General features: G+C 30.6%; 1 protein-coding gene and 1 long non-coding RNA gene across 2 annotated transcripts in view; one reads left to right on the top strand and one right to left on the bottom strand.

Moving 5' to 3' along the window:
• Positions 1 to 21,922, top strand: part of LOC148306978 (uncharacterized) — a 166,553-nt gene that overhangs the window by 61,693 nt on the left and 82,938 nt on the right. The gene's annotated exons all lie outside the window — the stretch shown is intronic.
• Positions 1 to 21,922, bottom strand: part of LOC148306979 (uncharacterized) — a 110,265-nt gene that overhangs the window by 52,176 nt on the left and 36,167 nt on the right. The window contains exons 4-6 of the mRNA XM_088264147.1: positions 19,121 to 19,229; positions 17,644 to 17,741; positions 1,771 to 1,890 (exon numbers count right to left, since the gene is read on the bottom strand). Coding sequence (XP_088120273.1) covers positions 1,771 to 1,890; positions 17,644 to 17,741; positions 19,121 to 19,229 — 327 coding nt within the window. The remainder of the gene's footprint in view (positions 1 to 1,770; positions 1,891 to 17,643; positions 17,742 to 19,120; positions 19,230 to 21,922) is intronic.

Below are 21,922 nucleotides of genomic sequence, written 5' to 3'. Positions count from 1 at the left end.
CATCCCTAAAGATATCAAGGTAGATGTCGAAACAGGTTGAAGAAAAGTTCCAAAGATGAAAGTGGTTTAAAAAATATTAGTTTTATTTTAAAAAGTTTTATGAATGTGCCACAAAGTATTTTAAAAAAACATTCTAGATGTTTTGGTTTTTTTATGAAAATTTATGTAACACAAATTATCTATTAATAATATTATGTAAAAATTTATCAAAATATTGATATTTGATAGAATAATAAAAGTGGTTAAAACAATGTTTTCGTTTTATTTTATAATGTTATATAAAATGAAGCACAAGGTATTTGAAAGAAATATTCAAGAAATTTTCGCTTTGTTCTGTAAATGTATGTAACAACATATGAACATTTTGACATTTGTAAGAAATATCATTTAAAAAATACATTAAAGAAAACTTCACAGGAAAATTTTCTGTGAAAGTGTTTTATTATATTAAGGAAACAGAAAGTAGGTGTTAAAATAGGCTGGTAATATTGTTCGAAACATTTTCATTCTCCTTTTCAACCCACAATTTTCTTGTTACGTCAATTGCCTATACCACAGGCGCAAAACCGTTCTTCGTCTGTTTATATAATAATAATATTTTTTAATTGTCTCTCTATCTAAAATTACATATTTTTAAATTCATTAAAATTGTAAAATACCATGTTTTTTTCAATTTGCCTTTTTATAATTTTATTTTGCGTTTGACGGTAACCTTTTTTTCAGTTGACTTCATACCTCTCACTCAACAACGTCATATATCAAAAAACTTGATTTTTTAGGAGATCGTTTTTGAAGTTTAAGAATATAATAAAATGTATAAAAAATAAATATCAAGCCACTCATTAAACTTTTTACTGTGCAACAGATCTTTTTAGGTAAAACATGAAGGTTTTTTCTCCATTTGAAAAAAATTAGATATATTAAAAAAAAATAACAAAACCTTTTCCTCACAATGCAAAAACAACAATTTCTACCCTGTAGCGGGTAAATATTAAGTTAAAAATATTCCGCTTTTGCTGGGATATAGTACATTTTATGGGCATTCCGAAAACATGCACAACTGAAAATTGACGATTTTTGATATATGACGTTGTTGAAAGGAGTGAGCGATATTTATAATATTAAATTTATATATTGACTTCTTTACGTTAATTTTCAATTTTAAATTTAAACTTGACTGTTCATGATTGAACATAATAAAAACAACAAATTTGCTTCTCATTAAATGCCTCCTTTACGACAGTGGTTCATTGATCTGTGACGTAGAAATGATATTGACTGTTTTTTTAATATCTCTTTAGTGCTTATAGAGGTGTCTCAACTTGAAATGAAACACCAATCGTTTTTATGAGAAACAGTATGAAAGATTAAGCATACCAGGGCTTATGACCTGACATTTGGCTGGCTTGAGCTTTATACACCTGTGTAATAATCACCATTTCAGGCATAATTTTTGGAACTTGTATATATGCAATGGTCTTATTCCAAAACTCTAGGATCCCTTTCACATGTAGGTAGTAATTTAATAGATTTAAGTCTTGGAATTCGGCAAATACCTGGAAGAGAGACAATTAGGAGGAAAAAGGAATGTTAAATAATTCCTGTATCCAGCGCTCATCTTCTTACAAGGGGTGAAAATATCAAAATTTGCAAATAATTAAAAATACATTATTCTACCCTGCTTTATCACCAAGTATCGCCTGTATTAGTCCGGCACTGGCGTGGTGTGAATTACAGAACAGTCAAATTTACGTCAGGTCGGTGACTTACCTCTGGCCTCCTGCGATTTCCTTCAGGGCTGCGGCGCGGGCTGCGAGCTCTTCAGCCGCCCTCTGCTGTTGTAATTCCCTCGCCCTCTCGGTCCTAATAATCTCCTTCAAATGCTGGAATCTGCGAAATAAAAACACATAACATGATTTCTAAAGAAATAAAAAATGTCTTCTTTTAAAAGTTTTTTATTAATTTATTTTATTGTGGTATTGACCTATCGTCTGAAACTTTTTTCGATATCGACTTATATCCATTTATTTTTTTATTTCAAAATTTTTCATAAATATACCATTCGCCAATTATAACCACGATTGACATCTACTCAAAATGGACACATTAAAAATGTTGTGAATAAAGTAACTGGTCAAATTATAAGCTTAAATAAATATTGAAAATGATGTTTTCTAGCGTTTCTCAAGTATGATAATGTAATCCAGGATTCGGACCTCACATACAAATGAAAGAGCTTCTGCTTATTGAAAGCTTTCCTTCTCCCAACATAGATATCTTTAGTGAACTCTCGCTTTAGTGAACACTGTTTTTCAAGTTTGCTCAGTATCTAGAAGTTTCAATAATTTGAGTACCGTAGAACTTGAACTTTGATGTGTTACTTGAGCCCAGTACAATTTTTTTTATTTAGATCTGTATTTGGTCTACAATAATGAACGCATCGACATGATTTATTGTTTCCCTGACATGTGACACTTATTGTCACGATACGATCATTATTGTAGACCAAATACAGATTTTTTTTGTACTGGGCTCAAGTAACACATCAAAGTTCAAGTAGCCCCGTTTTACGATAGTGTGGTTGGGTAGAAATGTTGAATGTTACACGTGTGTAAAGTGATCACATAAACCAGCCTATGATGGTCGTAAGCCCTGTAAATGCCCAGACTTCCATATTTTTCTACATATATGTTGAGATGTCCAAAATAATGTTAGAGAGATATTATATTCGTGACATATCGTGCACTCCTTTCAACAACGTCATATTTAAAAAAAAACTTGATTTTTCAGGAGATCGTTTTTGAAGTTTAAAAATATAATAAAATGTATTAAAAATAAATATCAAGCCACTTATTGAACTTTTTACTGTGCAACAGATGTTTTTATGTAAAACCTGACTGTTTTTTCTCCATTTGAAAAATATTTAGTATATTTAAAAAAATAAATATACAATAAAATAATTAAACAATACCTTTTCTTCAAAATGCAAAAACAACACTTTCTCCCCTGTAGCGGGAAAATATTATGTTAAAAATATGCCGCTTTTGCTGGGATATAGTACATTTTCTCGGCATTCCGAAAACATGCACAACTGAAAATTGACGATTTTTGATAAATGACGTTGTTGAAAGGAGTGAGCGATATATGAATTAAAAACTGGATTTGAAATTGAAATTTTATCAGTGCTATGTACGATTTGTTACAGAACTGCTAGGTAGGCTCTCTTCACAAATTTCTTAAATGTGAACAATGCGTCGCCAAAATTCGGCTTGACCTACTTTCAAAAACTTAACAAACGACCCTGGTGATATAAAAATAATAAACACCTCATAAAGATCTCAAAACAAGTGTTTAAATCTATTTCGGCTTTAATTATTATTATTGAAGCACTATCGAAGGCAATCGATTCTCACTTCAAATGAGAAAACTCCAAAAGCTAGGAGAAAGTTTTTTGTAGAAGGCTTTTCAAGCTAAAATTACCTACAAAAACTTTGGAATAATCTATGGAGGAGAGTCTATGAATAGAGAATAATCTATGGTAATCTTTGGAATAATCCATGTTGTTTTTTTTCCAGATCATACTTGTTTGATTTATTTTGAATTATTTTGATAACATAACTTTTTTTAACATAACGATATTAAACATTGACTGCAAAGGGTTGATATATACAGCAGATCCCTCTTTAACGTTGAGATAGGTACCGTGTTATCGGAGGGAACGTTATGGGGGGTAAATATTTTTAGATCGAAATGTATTTTAATTTGATAAAGACGCAATTAAGCCATTTCCGCTGGTTAAAATGTAAAAATACAATTTAAAACATTAACCTCCTATTCCCTCATACATTTGTATAATACCACTTAATGGGTTTTATTTCATTACACACGACTAGTTTCGAAAACAACAATAGTTTTCGAAACTTATAAGTGATTATTACCCTGGGCTGGTACCTGAAGCGGAGGGCTGATCATCTTCCCTTCGTGTGTTAACGATCAAGATAACACTACGTTTATATTATGCAGTGCCCTATGCACCATTGGGGGTGTGGACATGGGTTCGAAGATGAAGAATACAAGTGTTTATATTTTATTTTTATAATTAACATGTCGTGCCACAAAGCTAGTGCCGAATCAATACATAACACATACATACATGATTAAGGAAACACTTGTTTTTATACCACTTGAGTTTATTGATGACTGCTAGTTTCGGAAGCTAAACTTCCATCATCAGGTCTGAATAATAACTAAAATATAATAACTAATAAAATAAAATAAAAACTATAAACTCATGTCGTTTAAAAACAAGTGTTTCCTTACAATGATTAAAGAAAACACTTGTTTTTTACCACTTGAGTTTTATTATAGACTACATGTTTCAGAAGTTAAACTTCCATCATTCAGGTCTGTATAATAACTAAAATATAATAATTATTATTATACAGACCTGAATGATGGAAGTTCTGAAACATGTAGTCTATAATAAAACTCATGTGGTAAAAAACAAGTGTTTTCTTTAATCATTGTAACATGTCTTACCACAAAGTTAATGCCGAAACAATAAATAAAATAAAGTCTTTCCTTAATCATTTTAACATGTCTTACCACAAAGTAAATGCCGAATCAATACATAACACATACATACATGGTTTTATTTAGAAATCATATCTCTAAATTATCATAACGCATTCATCATATGGATTAATTCCGTTTGGTTATAATTTTAGCCGATCGTGACATTTAACCTTTAGCGAGGCGCGTTATTCCGTACAGCCGTAATATAATTATTACATTTACAAGATTCTTATGGAAGCTGTGGGCGTGTTTCGAAGCGAAATTCGAGGAATTTACAGCGAGGCTCGTGCCTCAACTTGTGCCTAGAATACGTAACACTTTAATACCCCGTGTTTCAAATTTATCGTACTCTCGTTTCAATTACATTAAAAATAAATAATACCATTTATAAAATACAACTCAAACTTTATTTTTAGCCATTTATATTTTTTCGTCTGCCTCCATAGTATGGTGGTAAGCGCGCTAGGCTGCCATGCTGGAAATTCCAAGCTCGATTCCCAGGAAAGTCAAAATAGATATTAGTGATTTATTATTATATTTATATTATAAACCCTTATCCGCACCTAATGGTGCATAGGGCACTGCATCAAATTGACACAGTGTTATCTTGATCATTACTTACATGAAGGCAAGGTGATCACTCTTGTGCTTCAGGAACCAGTCCAGGGTAGTATTAAATAAATATTACAGTGTTAAATCACTAATATTTATTTTCACCTCCCCCCCTGGGAATCGAACCCGGGACCTCCAGCACGGTAGCTAAACACGCTGACCATTACACCACGGAGGCGGAGTGATTTTTTAGTCTAATATTTATTTAATATTAACCTGGAATGATACCTGAGGCGCACAGCTGATCGATCACCTTTTATGTGTATTCAACGATCAAGATAACACTGCTTCTGTACGATGCAGTGCCCTATGCGGTGTGGATTGGGTGCAAATAAGGGCTAGAATTTACTTTTACTAATATTTTGTAATGTGACGCAACGAAAAAATTAAGAAAAAAAACAACGTTGACAGCTGAAAGTCGGTTGACGCCGCGGTTCGGCGACTTTCTATCGCTTCCTGAAATTGGCCAAACATTCTTAACTAATAATGATAAAAAATAGTGACATTAATAAAAATATAGCCAATTAAAAAAAATCCACATTTATGTTATAATAATAACGATCTATATTTGATTTGATATATTTTGTATACTTTCATAATGTTATGCGTTTGGGATTGAGGGGGTTTTTCGCTGTGGACGTGTTGAAATGTGGAATATAAACTATGTATTTCGACCGACATTTAATGGTGAGTGGGCTGCTTCAAAATGACAGACATTGTGTGGAAAGATAACTATAATATATATATATATATATATATATATATATATATATATATATATATATATATATATATATATATATATATATATATATATATATATATATATATATATATATATATATATATATATATATATATATATATATATATATATATATATATATATATATATATATATATATATATATATATATATATATATATATATATATATATATATATATATATATATATATATATATATATATATATATATATATATATATATATATATATTAATAAATCCCTTACCGCACCCCAATGGTGCATAGGGCACTGCTTCATATAAACGCAGTGTTATCTCGATCGATTACACATGAAGGAAAGGTGATCAGCCCTCCACTTCAGGTACCAGTCCAGTGTAATATTGAATAAATATTAGAGTGAAAAATCACTTATATTTATTACGGTTTAATAAATATCACTTATATTTATTAAACCCCCCTGGGAATCGAAACCGGGACCTCCAGAACGGTAGGCGAGCATGCTGACCATTACACTACGGAAGCGGACAAATATATATAATATATATATATATATATATATATATATATATATATATATATATATATATATATATATATATATATATATATATATATATATATATATATATATATATATATATATATATATATATATATATATATATATATATATATATAACGTGCTTCACATGCTTCACTTCCATCTCCATACATTAGGGTTTGTACCAAAACTCCATTGTGTACTGCCAGTTAAGTTGTCAATTTATATATTTAAAATAAAACTGTTAGTAAAATCTGGTACTATGCCTTATGTATGGAAATGAAGCACGGAGTTGGCAAAATGGATGAAAGTAGTCGAAATAAAAAGATTTTCTCTCAGTGAAAAAAAAGAGGAAATAATATCCGCGTTTACCTAGCGTTTTTTTTTATAAAATCCATAAACTGGTTTAAAATGCACGTATATTTGCAGTATAACGCTTCAAATACCAAGAAAATTGCTTTTGAAAAATATAAATCATTTTATTACTTTTTTCTCATTTCTCTGTCGGTTTTCTGTATAATTTAAAAATATAGCGTTAAGTTTTTGGTATTCGTTTTAAGCTCGTTTGAAAAGTCTGTTTGAATTGCGAAATAAATATTTTTTTCCGTAAATCAGTAATTTGAGTTGGATTAATGCATTCCAAAGCAGATAATGCACTACAAATATATAGTGACTTTAAAACAAAGTTACATTATAATTACTTATTATTTGGTTGGTTGTAAGATATTACTTTTTAGCAATAAGCCTGTCAATGTACTTATTTATTTTCTGTACATGAAGTTTAAATAAATAAATAATAATCTGTGAACCAGCAATTTAATCTAAAGCACTGACGAAAAAAGCAACTGTCAAGAAGCACGCTGTCCGCCTTGAGTAATGTTAGTATTGCGTGTAACGTTTAATATATGGCGCTGTCATTGTGGTAAAAAAATCGTGCATCTGTTCATAGATACCCACCGATTATTACGACTCCTGACAAAACGGCTTTTAAGTCTTTGAAATACTTGATTTTGCCAAGTTTTCCTCCTTCTCCCCCTGATTCTATTTTTAACACCCTCATAAATTTGTTAAACTGTTCTTTCTTCACTGATTCGATCAGCATGCTCAAATTATCTCAAACCACCTTTCTCAATTCTATGGATAATGCTTATTTTGACCTTGCATTATTTCCTTATATAGTATCACCATTCGATCATGTACCATACAAGGTTTTGCCGCACATTCGTCAGAAAGATCGCATTACTTAATTCACTTTATTTTCTAATCTTACATAAAAAATTATCGGAATTATTAAAGAATTATATCGCTCACTCCTTTCAACAACGTCATGTATCAAAAATTGTAAATTTTCAGTAGTGCATGTTTTCGGAATGCCAAAAAAATGTACTATATCCCAGCAAAAGCGGAATTGAGAATTTAATACAAATAGGAGGTCTCGAAATATAACGTTAACTCTTGATATTCCATTTGTCGGCCTGTTCGAAACAGGCCATCATTCACTTAACCCAGATAATCCAACCGTGCGTTTTGAACACCACTTTTCTTGTGTAACGAACTTTTTGTTACTAAACCCACCATCCACACGCAGTGGTTATAGAGTCCTGAGGGACTCTCTGTCCAACTGCACATATCGCTCACTCCTTTCAAGAACGTCATGAATCAAAAATCGACAATTTACCGTTGTGCATGTTTTTGGAATGCCCAGAAAATGTACTATATCCCAGCAAAAGAGGTATATTTTTAACTTAGTATTTACCCGCTACAGGGCAGAAAGTGTTGTTTTTGCATTTTGAAGTAAAGGTATTGCTTAATGATTTTTTTATTTATCCAAAATATTTTTTCAAATGGAGAAAAAACAGGTTTTACCTATAAAGATCTGTTGCACAGTAAAAAGTTTATAAGTGGCTTGATATTTATTTTAAAAACATTATATTATATTTTTAATCTTTAAAAACGATCTCCTGAAAAATCAAGTTTTTTTATAAATGACGTTGTTGAAAGGAGCGATATGGAGAATTAAATTTCCCAAAATATCTTTTATTGCAAATTTCAGTCTAAAATGGAAAAAAGGGGTAATTCAAGACAGGGTGAGACGTCCCTCAAATCTGAATTAAGACTTCCAACGAATAGCGAGCGACCGAATACAAAGGCGGACGAATCACGAAAACTCACCGTAAATTATCGGGGCTTTTTTTCTATGGAATAAAGAGCTGTCAAACAACTGTCAATCTTTGACGTTTAAAAATGTTCCCTTGTTCCAAAGTTTGAAACGCCTAATTTAAAAGTTCGAATTATTTTATTATGCTGTAATTCGACGGCGCGTGATTGGTGGAATCCTTAACTTAATTCCAAAGTTTTCTGATGCTCAAAGTTATAACGTTTTATTTTTAACATTAATTTTTAAAACTTGGAGCCTTTCGATTCCTACGCTCTAAATTTTCGAATAATGTCTGCTGTAAGGTATTTCCGTATGTTGGTGACATATTGGTGACAACAACAACTGGCAAGAGCATTCTAGATTAGTGTCTTCTAGAAACCAGGCTCTTATTAGAGGTACTTAGTAATTATATGAAGTTATAATGAAAAATTTACTCTAAATATTGGTAAAAATATGGCTCAGCATTGGTCGTGCAGTGGTGCTTCCGAAACTTCTTTGAACCTTTATCCGAACCCCAATGATACATAGAGCACTGCATCATATAAACGCAGTGTTATATAAAAAAAATGGATAGATTTTTACCACAAAGTCACTGCCGAATCCATTAGTGAATATATCGCTCACTCCTTTCAACAACGTCATAAATCGAAAATCGTCAATTTTCAGTTGTGCATGTTTTCGGAATGCCTAGAAAATGTACTATATCCCAGCAAAAGCGGCATATTTTTAACTTAATATTTACCCTCTGCAGGGCAGAAAATGTTGTTTTTGCGTTTTGAAGAAAAGGTATTGTTCAATTATTTTTTTAAAAAATACTAAATATTTTTCAAATGGAGAAAAAACATCCAGGTTTTACCTAAAAAGATCTGTTGCACAATAAAAAGTTCACCAAGTGGCTTGATATTTATTTTTATTAGATTGTATTATATTTTTAAACATTAAAAACGATCTCCTGAAAAATCAAGTTTTTTTTATATATGACGTTGTTGAAAGGAGTGAGTGATATGTCCTGCGTTGAAAAATATAAATCGGATATCATAAAACCCGGTTAATTCGTATATTTTTTCATGTGAACCCTGTAAATTGTTTGAAAGAAATTTACACACACGATAAAATAGAAGCACGCAAACACAGTCTAATTATCGTGGAACTTGCTAGAAGTTTTGTTTACAATTCACCCTTATTATGTATGCCCGTAAGGGTTACGCTTGTTTGGCGAGCAATTTGGGGGTGCCAAATATTTACGCAGTACCCCGCATATTATTTGAATAATTAAAGGTCTCTCCAAACCGAGTACTATATGGTATTCCAAAACGTACCACGTTGGTTTCCATATGGTATTTCCACACTTGTGGTTTCTGTATGTAGAGGAGGGACTTACAGTAACTAACCTTTATTGCAAACTAACCTTTAATGCTAACTAACCATCACGCCGCTTCCCCGCAGGGGTAGTCAGAGAGAAAAGAACGCCACACCACTGTCTTTGCTAACATTCTTTGCCTCTTCCACGTTCATGCGTCTCCTCATACATACCCGCCGATTATTACGACTTCTTACCTGACCACTTTTAAGTATTCGGCATAGCTGGTCGTGCCATGGTTTTCTCGGTTTTCCTCTGCTCCTTTTTTCAATAACATTCGCCTCTTAAATTTGTTTAACCGTTCTTTCCTCACTCATTCGTTCTACATGTCCGAACCATCTCAACACACCTTTCTTAATTTGTCGATAATGCTTATCTCAGCCTTGCATTCTTCATATTATTACACCTTTAATGCCTGTCTGAGAAATAGAGGAATTTACCAAGTATTTTTTTTTTATAAATGAAACCAAAAAGGAATAAAACAGACGTGTATGTTTTATTGTTGTAAAATAAAAACACTTGTTTTTTTACCACTTGAGTTTATTTTATGACGACTAGTTTCTGAAGTTAAACTTCCATCTTCCGGTCTAAATTTAAACTAAAACATAATAAATAATTAACTGTTCTATAAATGTGGAGAGGGGTAAGTTAGGGGGAGGTAGTTAATATAATGATAACTCTATTAATTACAATGAAATATTGTAATCGATAAAGTAATCGTTACCGCCTCCGTAATCGGTCAGCACGCTTGGCTACCGTTCTGGAGGTCCCGGGTGCGATTCCTAGAAAGGATGAAATAAATATAAGAGATTTTCCATTCTAATATTTATTCAATATTACCCTGTACTGTGTTACCTGAAGCGAGGGACTGATCACCTTTGCTTCATGTGTTAACGATCAAGATACCACTGCGTTTATATATTGCAGTGCCCTATGTACCATTGGGATGCGGATTAAAGTTATAGAGAAGGAGAATTTTTTTTAAAAATTAATAAAAGTAAAATGGGCTCACGCAGGTCTTGAGAGATGATGATACAGAGATGCTATGATACAGAGAGAGGTGACAATATACCTAATATGGTCGCAGTGACATAAAGGATCCAGCCTATGGGGGTTGAAAGCCCCGTAAATCCTTCCCGTAAAGAAGCCCAGACTTCCATATTCTTCTTCATCTTTGATGAGATGTCAAAAAATAATCTATAAATTCCTTGTGTTTTGGTGGCATTTCGCAATAAGTACATATAAGGCAAGTCAATATTTCATTAAACTATGGTATGAACCCTTTCATACAGTGAAAGAATAATAAAATAGATACATAATAGAGAGAAAGGGAGATGAATGATTTATAAGAATAAGGTTTTATATGAGATAAAAAAGGGACAGATTTATATATTTGTGTCTCGGTTACTCGAGAGAAAATGTATAAGGAAAATATATGGGCTATAAATATCCCGCGTAGGTTGCCGGTACTAACTCGTAATGAATTACCGTTCGCCTACGAAACTCCAGTGGACTTTTTGGACTTGAAAGTTCTAACAGAAGATATATCTTCTTTCTTCTATATACTACTACTAATACTACTGATAATTGATAGGAAGAATGGCACACTTTTCTATCATGATATACATTTCTCACTTCCTTCTTATCAATACATTTGGTAATACATGCCTTCCGATTACGCAGACTTTTTACACCACCAGATTTTAAGTTCTGATTGATCTGACCGTGCGAAGTCTTTTTCGGTCGTCCTTGTTTTGTTTTTCCGTTCACATTCGCCACATATATTCTATTAGTCATTTCCTCGTTATCCATTCACTCCACATGTCCATACCACCGTAAAGAACTCTTGCTCATCTTTTCAATTATTCCTTTTTTTTGTTGTTGTTTTGATGTTGTCATACAATGATTTTCCACACATTCGTCTGAGGGAGCGTATTTTAAAGGCTATTTATATATATATATATATATATATATATATATATATATATATATATATATATATATATATATATATATATATATATATATATATATATATATATATAAATATATATATATATATATATATATATATATATATATATATATATATATATATATATATATATATATATATATATATATATATATATATATATATATATATATATATATATATATATATATATATATATATATATATATATATATGTATATATATATATATGTATATATATATATATGTATATATATATATATATATATATATATATATATATATATATATATATAACGTGGTAATATTTTTCTTTATAAATTGGTTGTAAATAATATGTAAAGTGGGTGTATAACAATAAAATAAACAATGTGTTGCTTTGTAATTAAAGTTTATTCTTAATTTATCTTTATAATAATTTTATATCTATCTATCTATCTATCTATCTATCTATCTATCTGATTCTGACAGTTAATAATATTATCGGAAGTCTTTTGTTTTATTCTGAGCGACGCATGCGGCATCTGGTGGTAGAACTGTTTTATGTAGGTACTTTTTGTAAGTACTTAATAAAATGTACAGGTAGGTACCTAGTTATTTTATTACATCTCCCCCCTTGGGGAAGAAAATTCATAGTAAAATTTTCACTCGTCCTCCGGATCATCTTCTTGTAGTGAAGGGACTGGTATAAGTTTAGTGATATAGTAAAGTTTTTTTTTTTTTTTTTCCTTCTTTCTTTTTTCCTTCTTTTTTTTTTCTTTCTTGTTTTTTTTTCCTTTCTTTTTTTTCCGTTCTTTTTTCTTTCTTTCTTTTTTTTGTATTTTTTTTTTCTTGACCCTTTTAAAGTAGACACAGTTTTTTTCAATCCATTTGTTTTTTTCTTTTGAATTCCTTCATTTTTATTCAGATCTCTTAAAGTATCTTCTAATATAACCAAATGTACAACTTTTAATTGTTCATCTGCATTTTCATTCGATTCTAAAACTGGATTCCTGCTTAGACAATCTACTTCTAAATTCTTCTTTCCTGGAGTATATTTTGTTTTATCTTTCGTAGAAGTTTTTTCTACTTTATTTTTATTTTCATTTTTCAAGCACTGTTTCTGAGTTATTTGTATGTCTTCATTTTTATTCTGATCTTTTAAAATATCTTCTAATTTAACCAAATTTACAACTTTTAATTGTTCATTTGCATTTTCCTTCGATTCTAATACTGGATTCCCGCTCATACAATCTGCTTCGAAATTCTTCTTTCCTGGAGTGTATTTTATTTTATATTTTGTAGAAATTTTTTCCACATTATTTTTACTTTCATTCTTCAAGCACTGTTTCTGTGTAATTTGTAAATCTTCATTTTTATTATTAATCTTATCATCCTCCTTTGTTTTAAACCAGCACGTTGATTCAGAGTGATATCGAGTTCCCTTACTTAAATTTTCACAAATCTTACATGGACTTTTATCTTTAATTTTATCACTAGTTCTTAGATTTCCACGTCTTCTTTGATTATCTTCTAATCGTTTTCTTTGATCATCTTCTAATTTTTCTCTCTCACTCCGAACATATTGTAGTAATTGTTTTAATACATCTAATGTTTCATAATCCATTTCCAATTAACAAAATTGTCGTTTTATAACGTGGTAATATTTTTCTTTATAAATTGGTTGTAAATAATATGTAAAGTGGGTGTATAACAATAAAATAAACAATGTGTTGCTTTGTAATTAAAGTTTATTCTTAATTTATCTTTATAATAATTTTATATCTATCTATCTATCTATCTATCTATCTATCTATCTGATTCTGACAGTTAATAATATTATCGGAAGTCTTTTGTTTTATTCTGAGCGACGCATGCGGCATCTGGTGGTAGAACTGTTTTATGTAGGTACTTTTTGTAAGTACTTAATAAAATGTACAGGTAGGTACCTAGTTATTTTATTACATATATATATATATATATATATATATATATATATATATATATATATATATATATATATATATATATATATATATATATATATATTGTGATATTATTTATTAACAACCAACTAGTTTCAGCAACAGGTTGCTAGTTGGTTGTTAATAAAAATGTGAGTGGATCAAAAAACAAAGTCTTTTTATTTCTCAAAATAATATATCAGTATGATCCACAAAGTTAATGCTTTCAATTTTCAAAACAAAAAAGATTAAAATTAATACGAGTATGATCATTGAAAGTCGAACGTCCGAATGGAGGTTGTCATACGAGTGACTCATCTACAAAAATAACATTGAGATCTCCACTGTGTTCTGTTTCCAAGCCCACTCGAGACTTTCGCTACACCGCGCGTAAAAATTGAGAATTTAATACAAATAGGAGGTCTCGAAATATAACGTTAACTCTTGATATTCCATTTGTCGGCCTGTTCGAAACAGGCCATCATTCACTTAACCCAGATAATCCAACCGTGCGTTTTGAACACCACTTTTCTTGTGTAACGAACTTTTTGTTACTAAACCCACCATCCACACGCAGTGGTTATGGAGTCCTGAGAGACTCTCTGTCCAACTGCACATATCGCTCACTCCTTTCAAGAACGTCATGAATCAAAAATCGTCAATTTACAGTTGTGCATGTTTTTGGAATGCCCAGAAAATGTACTACAATATATCCCAGCAAAAGAGGTATATTTTTAACTTAATATTTACCCGCTACAGGGCAGAAAGTGTTGTTTTTACATTTTGAAGAAAAGGTATTGTTTAAATATTTGTTTTAAAAATACTAAATATTTTGTTAAATGGAGAAAAAAACCTTCAGGTTTTACCTAAAAAGATCTGTTGCACATTTAAAAGTTCAATAAGTGGCTTGATATTTATTTTTAATACATTGTATTATATTTCAAAACTTTAAAAACGTTCTCCTGAAAATCAAGTTTTTTGATTAATGACGTTTTTGAAAGGAGTGAGCGATATAGGAAAATTTTCAAAATATTCCTAAGGAGTACAAACCCTGTGCAAGTTATAATTTAAATTTTGATTTTCCCTTTCATAATTAAAATAGAACTTTGTTTTTAAATCATTGTAAATATTTTATTTTATTGTACGTATATTATTTATTTATTTGAACTTCATGTGCATTGGCGGGTTTCTTTCAACAAACCAAAATAGGCTAGTGATATTAGTCAGAACGTTTGATACCATAATATCTTTTTTGCAATCAGAGGGTAGATCGTGCTGGAACATGAAAATTACAAGTCGAGATTTCTAGAATTTTTGTGTTGTAACTTATTTTGTACACTGGGTTTAGGGCTACAGTTCGATACATTCCCCTATGGACTTAATACTACGTCACAGATGTTGTAATACTAGAGTGGGCGAATTCCCCATTCAATAAACAGTTATTATTCTTACGCAAAATTACAAATTTCAGTATATATTTATATATAAATATATATATATATATATATATATATATATATATATATATATATATATATATATATATATATATATATATATATATATATATATATATATATATATATATATATATATATATATATATATATATATATATATATATATATATATATATATATATATATATATATATATATATATATATATATATAAATATAAATATATATATATATATATATTTATTTATTAATATATATACATATACATATATGTTTAAATAGATACTCCTCACCTTTTGATAACCCTTTTTTTCAAAACCATGTATTTATTTCGAAGAAAAATATATTTTTAACCCCGCACATAGGGGGTGTTTGCAAACATCTGATTCATGAAGCAATCGGCCACGCTAAATAAAGGCCAGACGAGTCTCCGCGCACTTTTTTTTAAAGAAAATATAGTGGAATTAATTATTAACCTTTCAACTTTTCTTTTTATTTTCATAACCATATATTTATTTTGAAGAAAAACTTATTTTTCAATACAAAAATGGTGTAAAAAAATATACATTCTAAGTGTGTCCAAATACTTGTTCACAAATCTGGATTATCTCCAATTATAGTTTATATTTTTCGACATCTCATCAAGTCTAAGCATTTACGGGGCATTTTTTATAAAATCAAAAAATAATATGAAAATAACTCCTGTAATTAAAGGTAATCCATATTTTGTGAACAAGTATTTGGAAACACTCAAAATGTTGCAAATAAATTATCTGGTCAAATTATAAGCTTAAATATTAAAAATGAAAATGATATTTTCTGGCGTTTCGCATGTGTGTGATTATAATCCAGGATTCGGACCTCACGCACTAATAAAAGAGTTTCTGCTCAATAAAAAGCTTCTTTTTATCTCACCAATATTTGTCTCTAGTGAAGTTCTAGAGATTCAAAAAAATGTTTCAAAATTGGTTCATATATGTATAGAACTTCCAAGAATTTGAGTAGTGTGGTCGTCAATAATGGGTAAAATTGGTGAATGTTACACGTGTGTAAAGATCACTTAAACCAGCCTATGACGGTCGTCAGCCCCGAAAATGCCCAGACTTCCATATTTTCCTTCATCTTTGATGAGATGTCAAAAAATAATATTAAAAAAATATATCAATTACATTTAACGTTATTTATTATATAATCAATTTTATATAAAAGTTGCAGCCTATCGATTATACCGCCTTAACTATATATGTATACATTACGTTGGCTGTTCCTTAAAGGACACCATACTGTCAAATATCACAAAATAACTTTCTGAATAATTTCGTTGTTTACTTGCCGCTTTTGTAATAAAATCCCCGCTGTACGCCCCCCCGGTTTGACGTCATTTAGAGCTTTGGAGACCGAGTGGGTACCGGATAAAGCTCACCGGAGCTTTTATGATTCCCTGCTCCGAAAATATGCTACTTTTCAAACGGGTGTCGCGGATATTAAAGGAACGGTATGTGGGTCGACATCACATAAAATGCCGTTTCCATTTATGAACATTTTGCTCCTACTGTGGCGAAATGTCGACATAACTACATTATCAACGTTTTTACTTTTTTTTTACCGTTTTACGTGTCCAAATTTTATGAATTTATTTCAATTTTATTTTATAAATTTAAGCATTTTTGTATTATTTGTTTTTTTCTATTATTATTTTTATTTCATTTTTTACAACAATTTGAGTGTGTCTAAATACTTGTTCACGAAATCTGGATTATCTCCAATTACAGGAGTTATTTTCATATTTTTTGACCATTTTCATATTATTTATCTCATCGAAGATGAAGAAGAAATATAAAAAAAATTGATATTTCAGGAGACCGTTTTTAAAGTTTAAGAATGTGATAAAATGTATGTAACATAAATATCAATCCCTTTATTGAACTTCTTACTGTGCAACAGATCTTTTTAGCTAAAACCTGAAGGTATTTTCTCCATTTGAAAAATATTTAGTACATTTAAAAAAAATATTTAATAATACCTTTTCTTCAAAATGCAAAAACAACACTTTCTGCCCTGTAGCGGGTAAATGCTAAGTTAAAAATATGCCGATTTTTGATACATATATGACGTTGTTGAAAGGAGTGAGCGAATTATACCACGCACTTTTTTAAAATAAATAATATGTATTGGAAATAGATTTATTTAGAATACATATAAAAAATATTTTTACATTTTTGTGACTCCTATCTTTTGGTTGAGAGGTTGTATTTAAGGTTTGTACATACCTTCCCGTTTGAGCTGGTATTCCACCACCAGGTAGACGGAGGACGCTGGGCCTTCTAGACGCTCCCTCTCCTTGCAGAGCCCCATACAGTCTGGCCACCTAAATGAAAAGAAAAGAAAAAATTAATGCCAACATATCAACATAACTTCCAAGAATTTGAGTAGTGTGGTTGTCAATAATGGGTAGAATTGGTGAATGTGACACGTGTGTAAACTGATCACTTAAACCAGCCTATGACTGTTGTCAGCCCTGTAAATGCCCAGACTTCCATATTCTTCTTCATCTTTTATGAGATGTCAAAAAATAATATCAACATAATTCATTCCGCGGCTTCACATGTTAGCCAATGCTTTTGAAAGTGATGAAGAAGAATATGGAAGTCTGGGCATTTACGGGGCTGACGACCGTCATAGGTTGGTTTAAGTGATCACTTTACGCACGTGTAACATTCACCAATTCTACCCATTATTGACGACCATACTACTCAAATTCTTGGAAGTTCTAAATATATGAACCAATTTAAATACCGTAGTCGTACAGGAGAAAGTGACAACTTACGCTTCGAAAAATGTTCAGGAGGGCCATTTAAGTCACTTTTGCTTAGCAAGTCCCAAGCTTAGTCAGCACGCTCGGCTACCGTTCTGGAGGTCCCGGGTTCGATTCCCAAGGGGGGTAAAATAAATATAAGTGATTTTTTCACTGTAATATTTATTCAATATTACCATGGACTGGTACCTGAAGCAGAGGGCTGATCACCTTTCTTTCATGTGTAAAACGATCAAGATAACACTGCGTTAATATGACACAGTGCCCTATGTACCATTGGGATGCGGATAAGGGTTTTATTATTATTATTATTATTTGCTTAGCAAGAAAATAAACATCAATGCAGTTAGTCATTTTTAACAAGTCAATATATTATACTTCCAAGTTTAAAATCCTTTGGGCTTTTTTTAGGGCAATATTAAAGCTATTAAGATATCAAATAGTTAGTGATCACGTTTTTGTACAAAATGCACTTGGTCACTTTCTCCTGTATGACTACGATATATGCCTTATGTATGTAATATATTTTAAAATAAATAAAAATAAAATAAAAACCTCTGTAACCAACGAAAAAGGTTACAGAGGTTTGGTTACTCTGGAACCAACCATTCTTCTTCCTATTTCATGTTTTATTTGTACATATTTTATAAACTAGTTTACACCAGATCGAAGATGTCGTTAGGTGGGGAAGGCAACGAAGGAGACAATGGTATGCGCAAGTGAGGAAATGGAACCGTCCAGACTCCCCCACATCGCACTGTACGGCCAATCCCATGGTAGACTACTCCCGGGCATACCACCAAAGAGATGGGTCGATAGCTGGGAATCGACGTCGCAGGAGGCTAATCCCTCTTAAAAACAGGCCGTAAGGCCTTCAATAAGAAGAAGAAGAAGAAGAAGACTTTCACCATGCAGTGGATAATTTATTCTACCTGATCATATCCGCGTCCTCCGTGGGTCGCGAACCCTGCAGCCGCGGATAGAGGGGCCTTGTGGACCACTCGACCAAAAACTGGACGACGACTGGATCCCGTGCGGTACCTGGAACAAAGGAAATGATAGTTAAAATAAATAATAAATAGATTATATATATATATATATATATATATATATATATATATATATATATATATATATATATATATATATATATATATATATATATATATATATATATATATATATATATATATATATATATATATATATATATATATATATATATATATATAAATATATATATATATATATAAATATATATATATATATATATATATATATATATATATATATATATATATATATATATATATATATATATATATATATATATATATATATATATATATATATATATATATATATATATATATATATATATATACATATACATATATATATATATATATATATATATATATATATATATATATATATATATATATATATATACATTTATAATAAATAATAAAACCCTTATCTGCACCCCAATGGTGCATAGGGCACTGCGTCATATAAACGCAGTGTTATCTTGATCGTTTACACATGAAGGAAAGGTGATCAGCCCTCCGCTTCAGGTACCAGTCCAGGATAATATTGAATAAATATGACAGGGAAAAAATCACTTCTATTTATTTTACCCCCCATGGGAATCGAACCCGGGACCTACAGAACGGTAACCGAGCGTGCTGACCATTACACTACGGAGGCGGATATACATTCACCCCTGTGGTGAAGCGGCATGGTGTTTAGTTAATTTTAAATATATAAAAATGTGTAAAAACAAATATAATTCATATAGTGTGTAGTGTTAAGTCATATTTTCTTATTTTGTTTTTACCTCATGTTTTTCTCATTTATTTCTTATTTATTTCTTTTGAATATCTTTTATTATGCCTATTTATTATACATGTTTATTGTTTTTATATTTTGCCATGTATTAGTTTTGGTTATTATTTTTAAATCTTTTTTGTAACTTTATTATTTGTGTTCCAGTCTTGTTAACCTTAATCCCATGTCACAAAATGAGAAATAGAAAATACTCAAAGGGAATATTATAAATATGACTTGTATATGTAATATGTTTTGGAAATTAAATAAATAAATATTTGAAAAATCTAAAATATAATACGCAAAGGACATTGAACCGACTAGGACATCGAATGTCATAGCGTAATCCGCTTCTTCAATTATATATCTTCAATTATAATCCCCCTTAGCAAATCGTAAAAATTCCCAGTAATGAATTCCCAAAACCCGATTCTCGATATTGAAATTCTATTAATAGAATTAATGTGAAACCTTCGTCGAATTTCGCAGGGACAATTAGCTACAACTATTAGAGTCTTTGAATCAAAAATATGTTACGCAATCATCCCCCTTAATTCTGTGAATATCGCCCAACCGGAAGGAAGTGTATTTGCCGTTTCTATTTATATCCGTGGAGCTTTGAAGTAATGATATTTTGGTCTAAATAAACCAAAGAGAGTTTGCTCTTTTAGTAATTAATTCATAATACGAAAAGCTCGGGTCGTAGTTTATTATTTCACTAACGAGTATACGAAAAGCACTCCGTGAAAGGGTTGGTGAAAGCTCGTGTTTTTAATATTTACAACATTTTTGAGTCTGTCCAAATGTTGTGACTAAAATAACCGGTCAAATTATAAGCTGCATAAAATTGAACATCCTGTTTTCAGGCATTTTCTAGTTTGTAAAAATTAATCGAGGTTCAGATATTGCAAACATCCCAATAAAAATGTCAAAAGAATTGTAAGGAATGGTAAACAATTTAAATTCATGTTTTCAGGCGTTTCTTAGTGTGTTAAAATAATCTGGAGTTCGGATCTTGCATAATCCAAATAAAAGGGTCTCTGTTAGCTTTCTCAATACAACATAGATGCTGCTGTGTACTCAAACATGAACTGACATGACATTATATACGTACAGTATCGAACAAATTAATTTTAATATAGAATGGCGTTGCATATCAAATACATTGCATTTGCCAATGTCAAGTTAATAAATCGAACAGATTAATTGAAACAAAACTTTTTTTGTTGTATTTTCGTAAAAAGTTTTGTAAAATCTTTTGTTTATCAGTCATATTAGAAATTATTATTTTATATTATCTCATTTGGGCTCAGTCAAAGATTTTACTCTTCTTGGCATCTATTATATAGAAGCGGAGGGCTGATCACCTTTCCTTCGTGCTAACGATCAAGATAACAATTATTATGTTGAAGACCGAGAATAACATGGCACGATCAGGTATGCCAAATACTTGAAAGTGGTCATGTTAGGAGTTCATGTTACTGTGTTTATATGACGCAGTGCCCTATGCACCATTGGGGTGCGGATAAGGGTTTTTTATTATTAAATATAATGTCTACCGGTTTCGAAGCTAACCACTTCTTTATCAAGACTCATTAATACTCATCCTAATTAGTTATTACAAAAAAATAAACACAATTCAATATAAAACTTTTATTTTGACTAGTTATTTTATTTACAACATTTTGAGTGTGTCCAAATACTTGTTCACAAAATCTGGATTATCTCCAATTACAGGAGTTATTTTCATATTACTTTTTGACATCTCATCAAAGATGAAGAAGAATATGGAAGTCTGGGCATTTACGGGGCTGACGACCGTCATGGGCTGGTTTAAGTGATCACTTTACACACGTGTAACATTCACCAATTCTACCCATTATTTTATTTTATTCTATCTATTT

Source organism: Brachycentrus maculatus, unplaced genomic scaffold (assembly GCF_059751285.1).
Source record: "Brachycentrus maculatus isolate JH-2025_06_01 unplaced genomic scaffold, ASM5975128v1 h1tg000216l, whole genome shotgun sequence".
Taxonomy (NCBI): Eukaryota; Metazoa; Arthropoda; class Insecta; order Trichoptera; family Brachycentridae; genus Brachycentrus; species Brachycentrus maculatus.
Note: the sequence above shows the minus strand (reverse complement) of the source record. Positions and strands in the feature narration are given on the sequence as shown.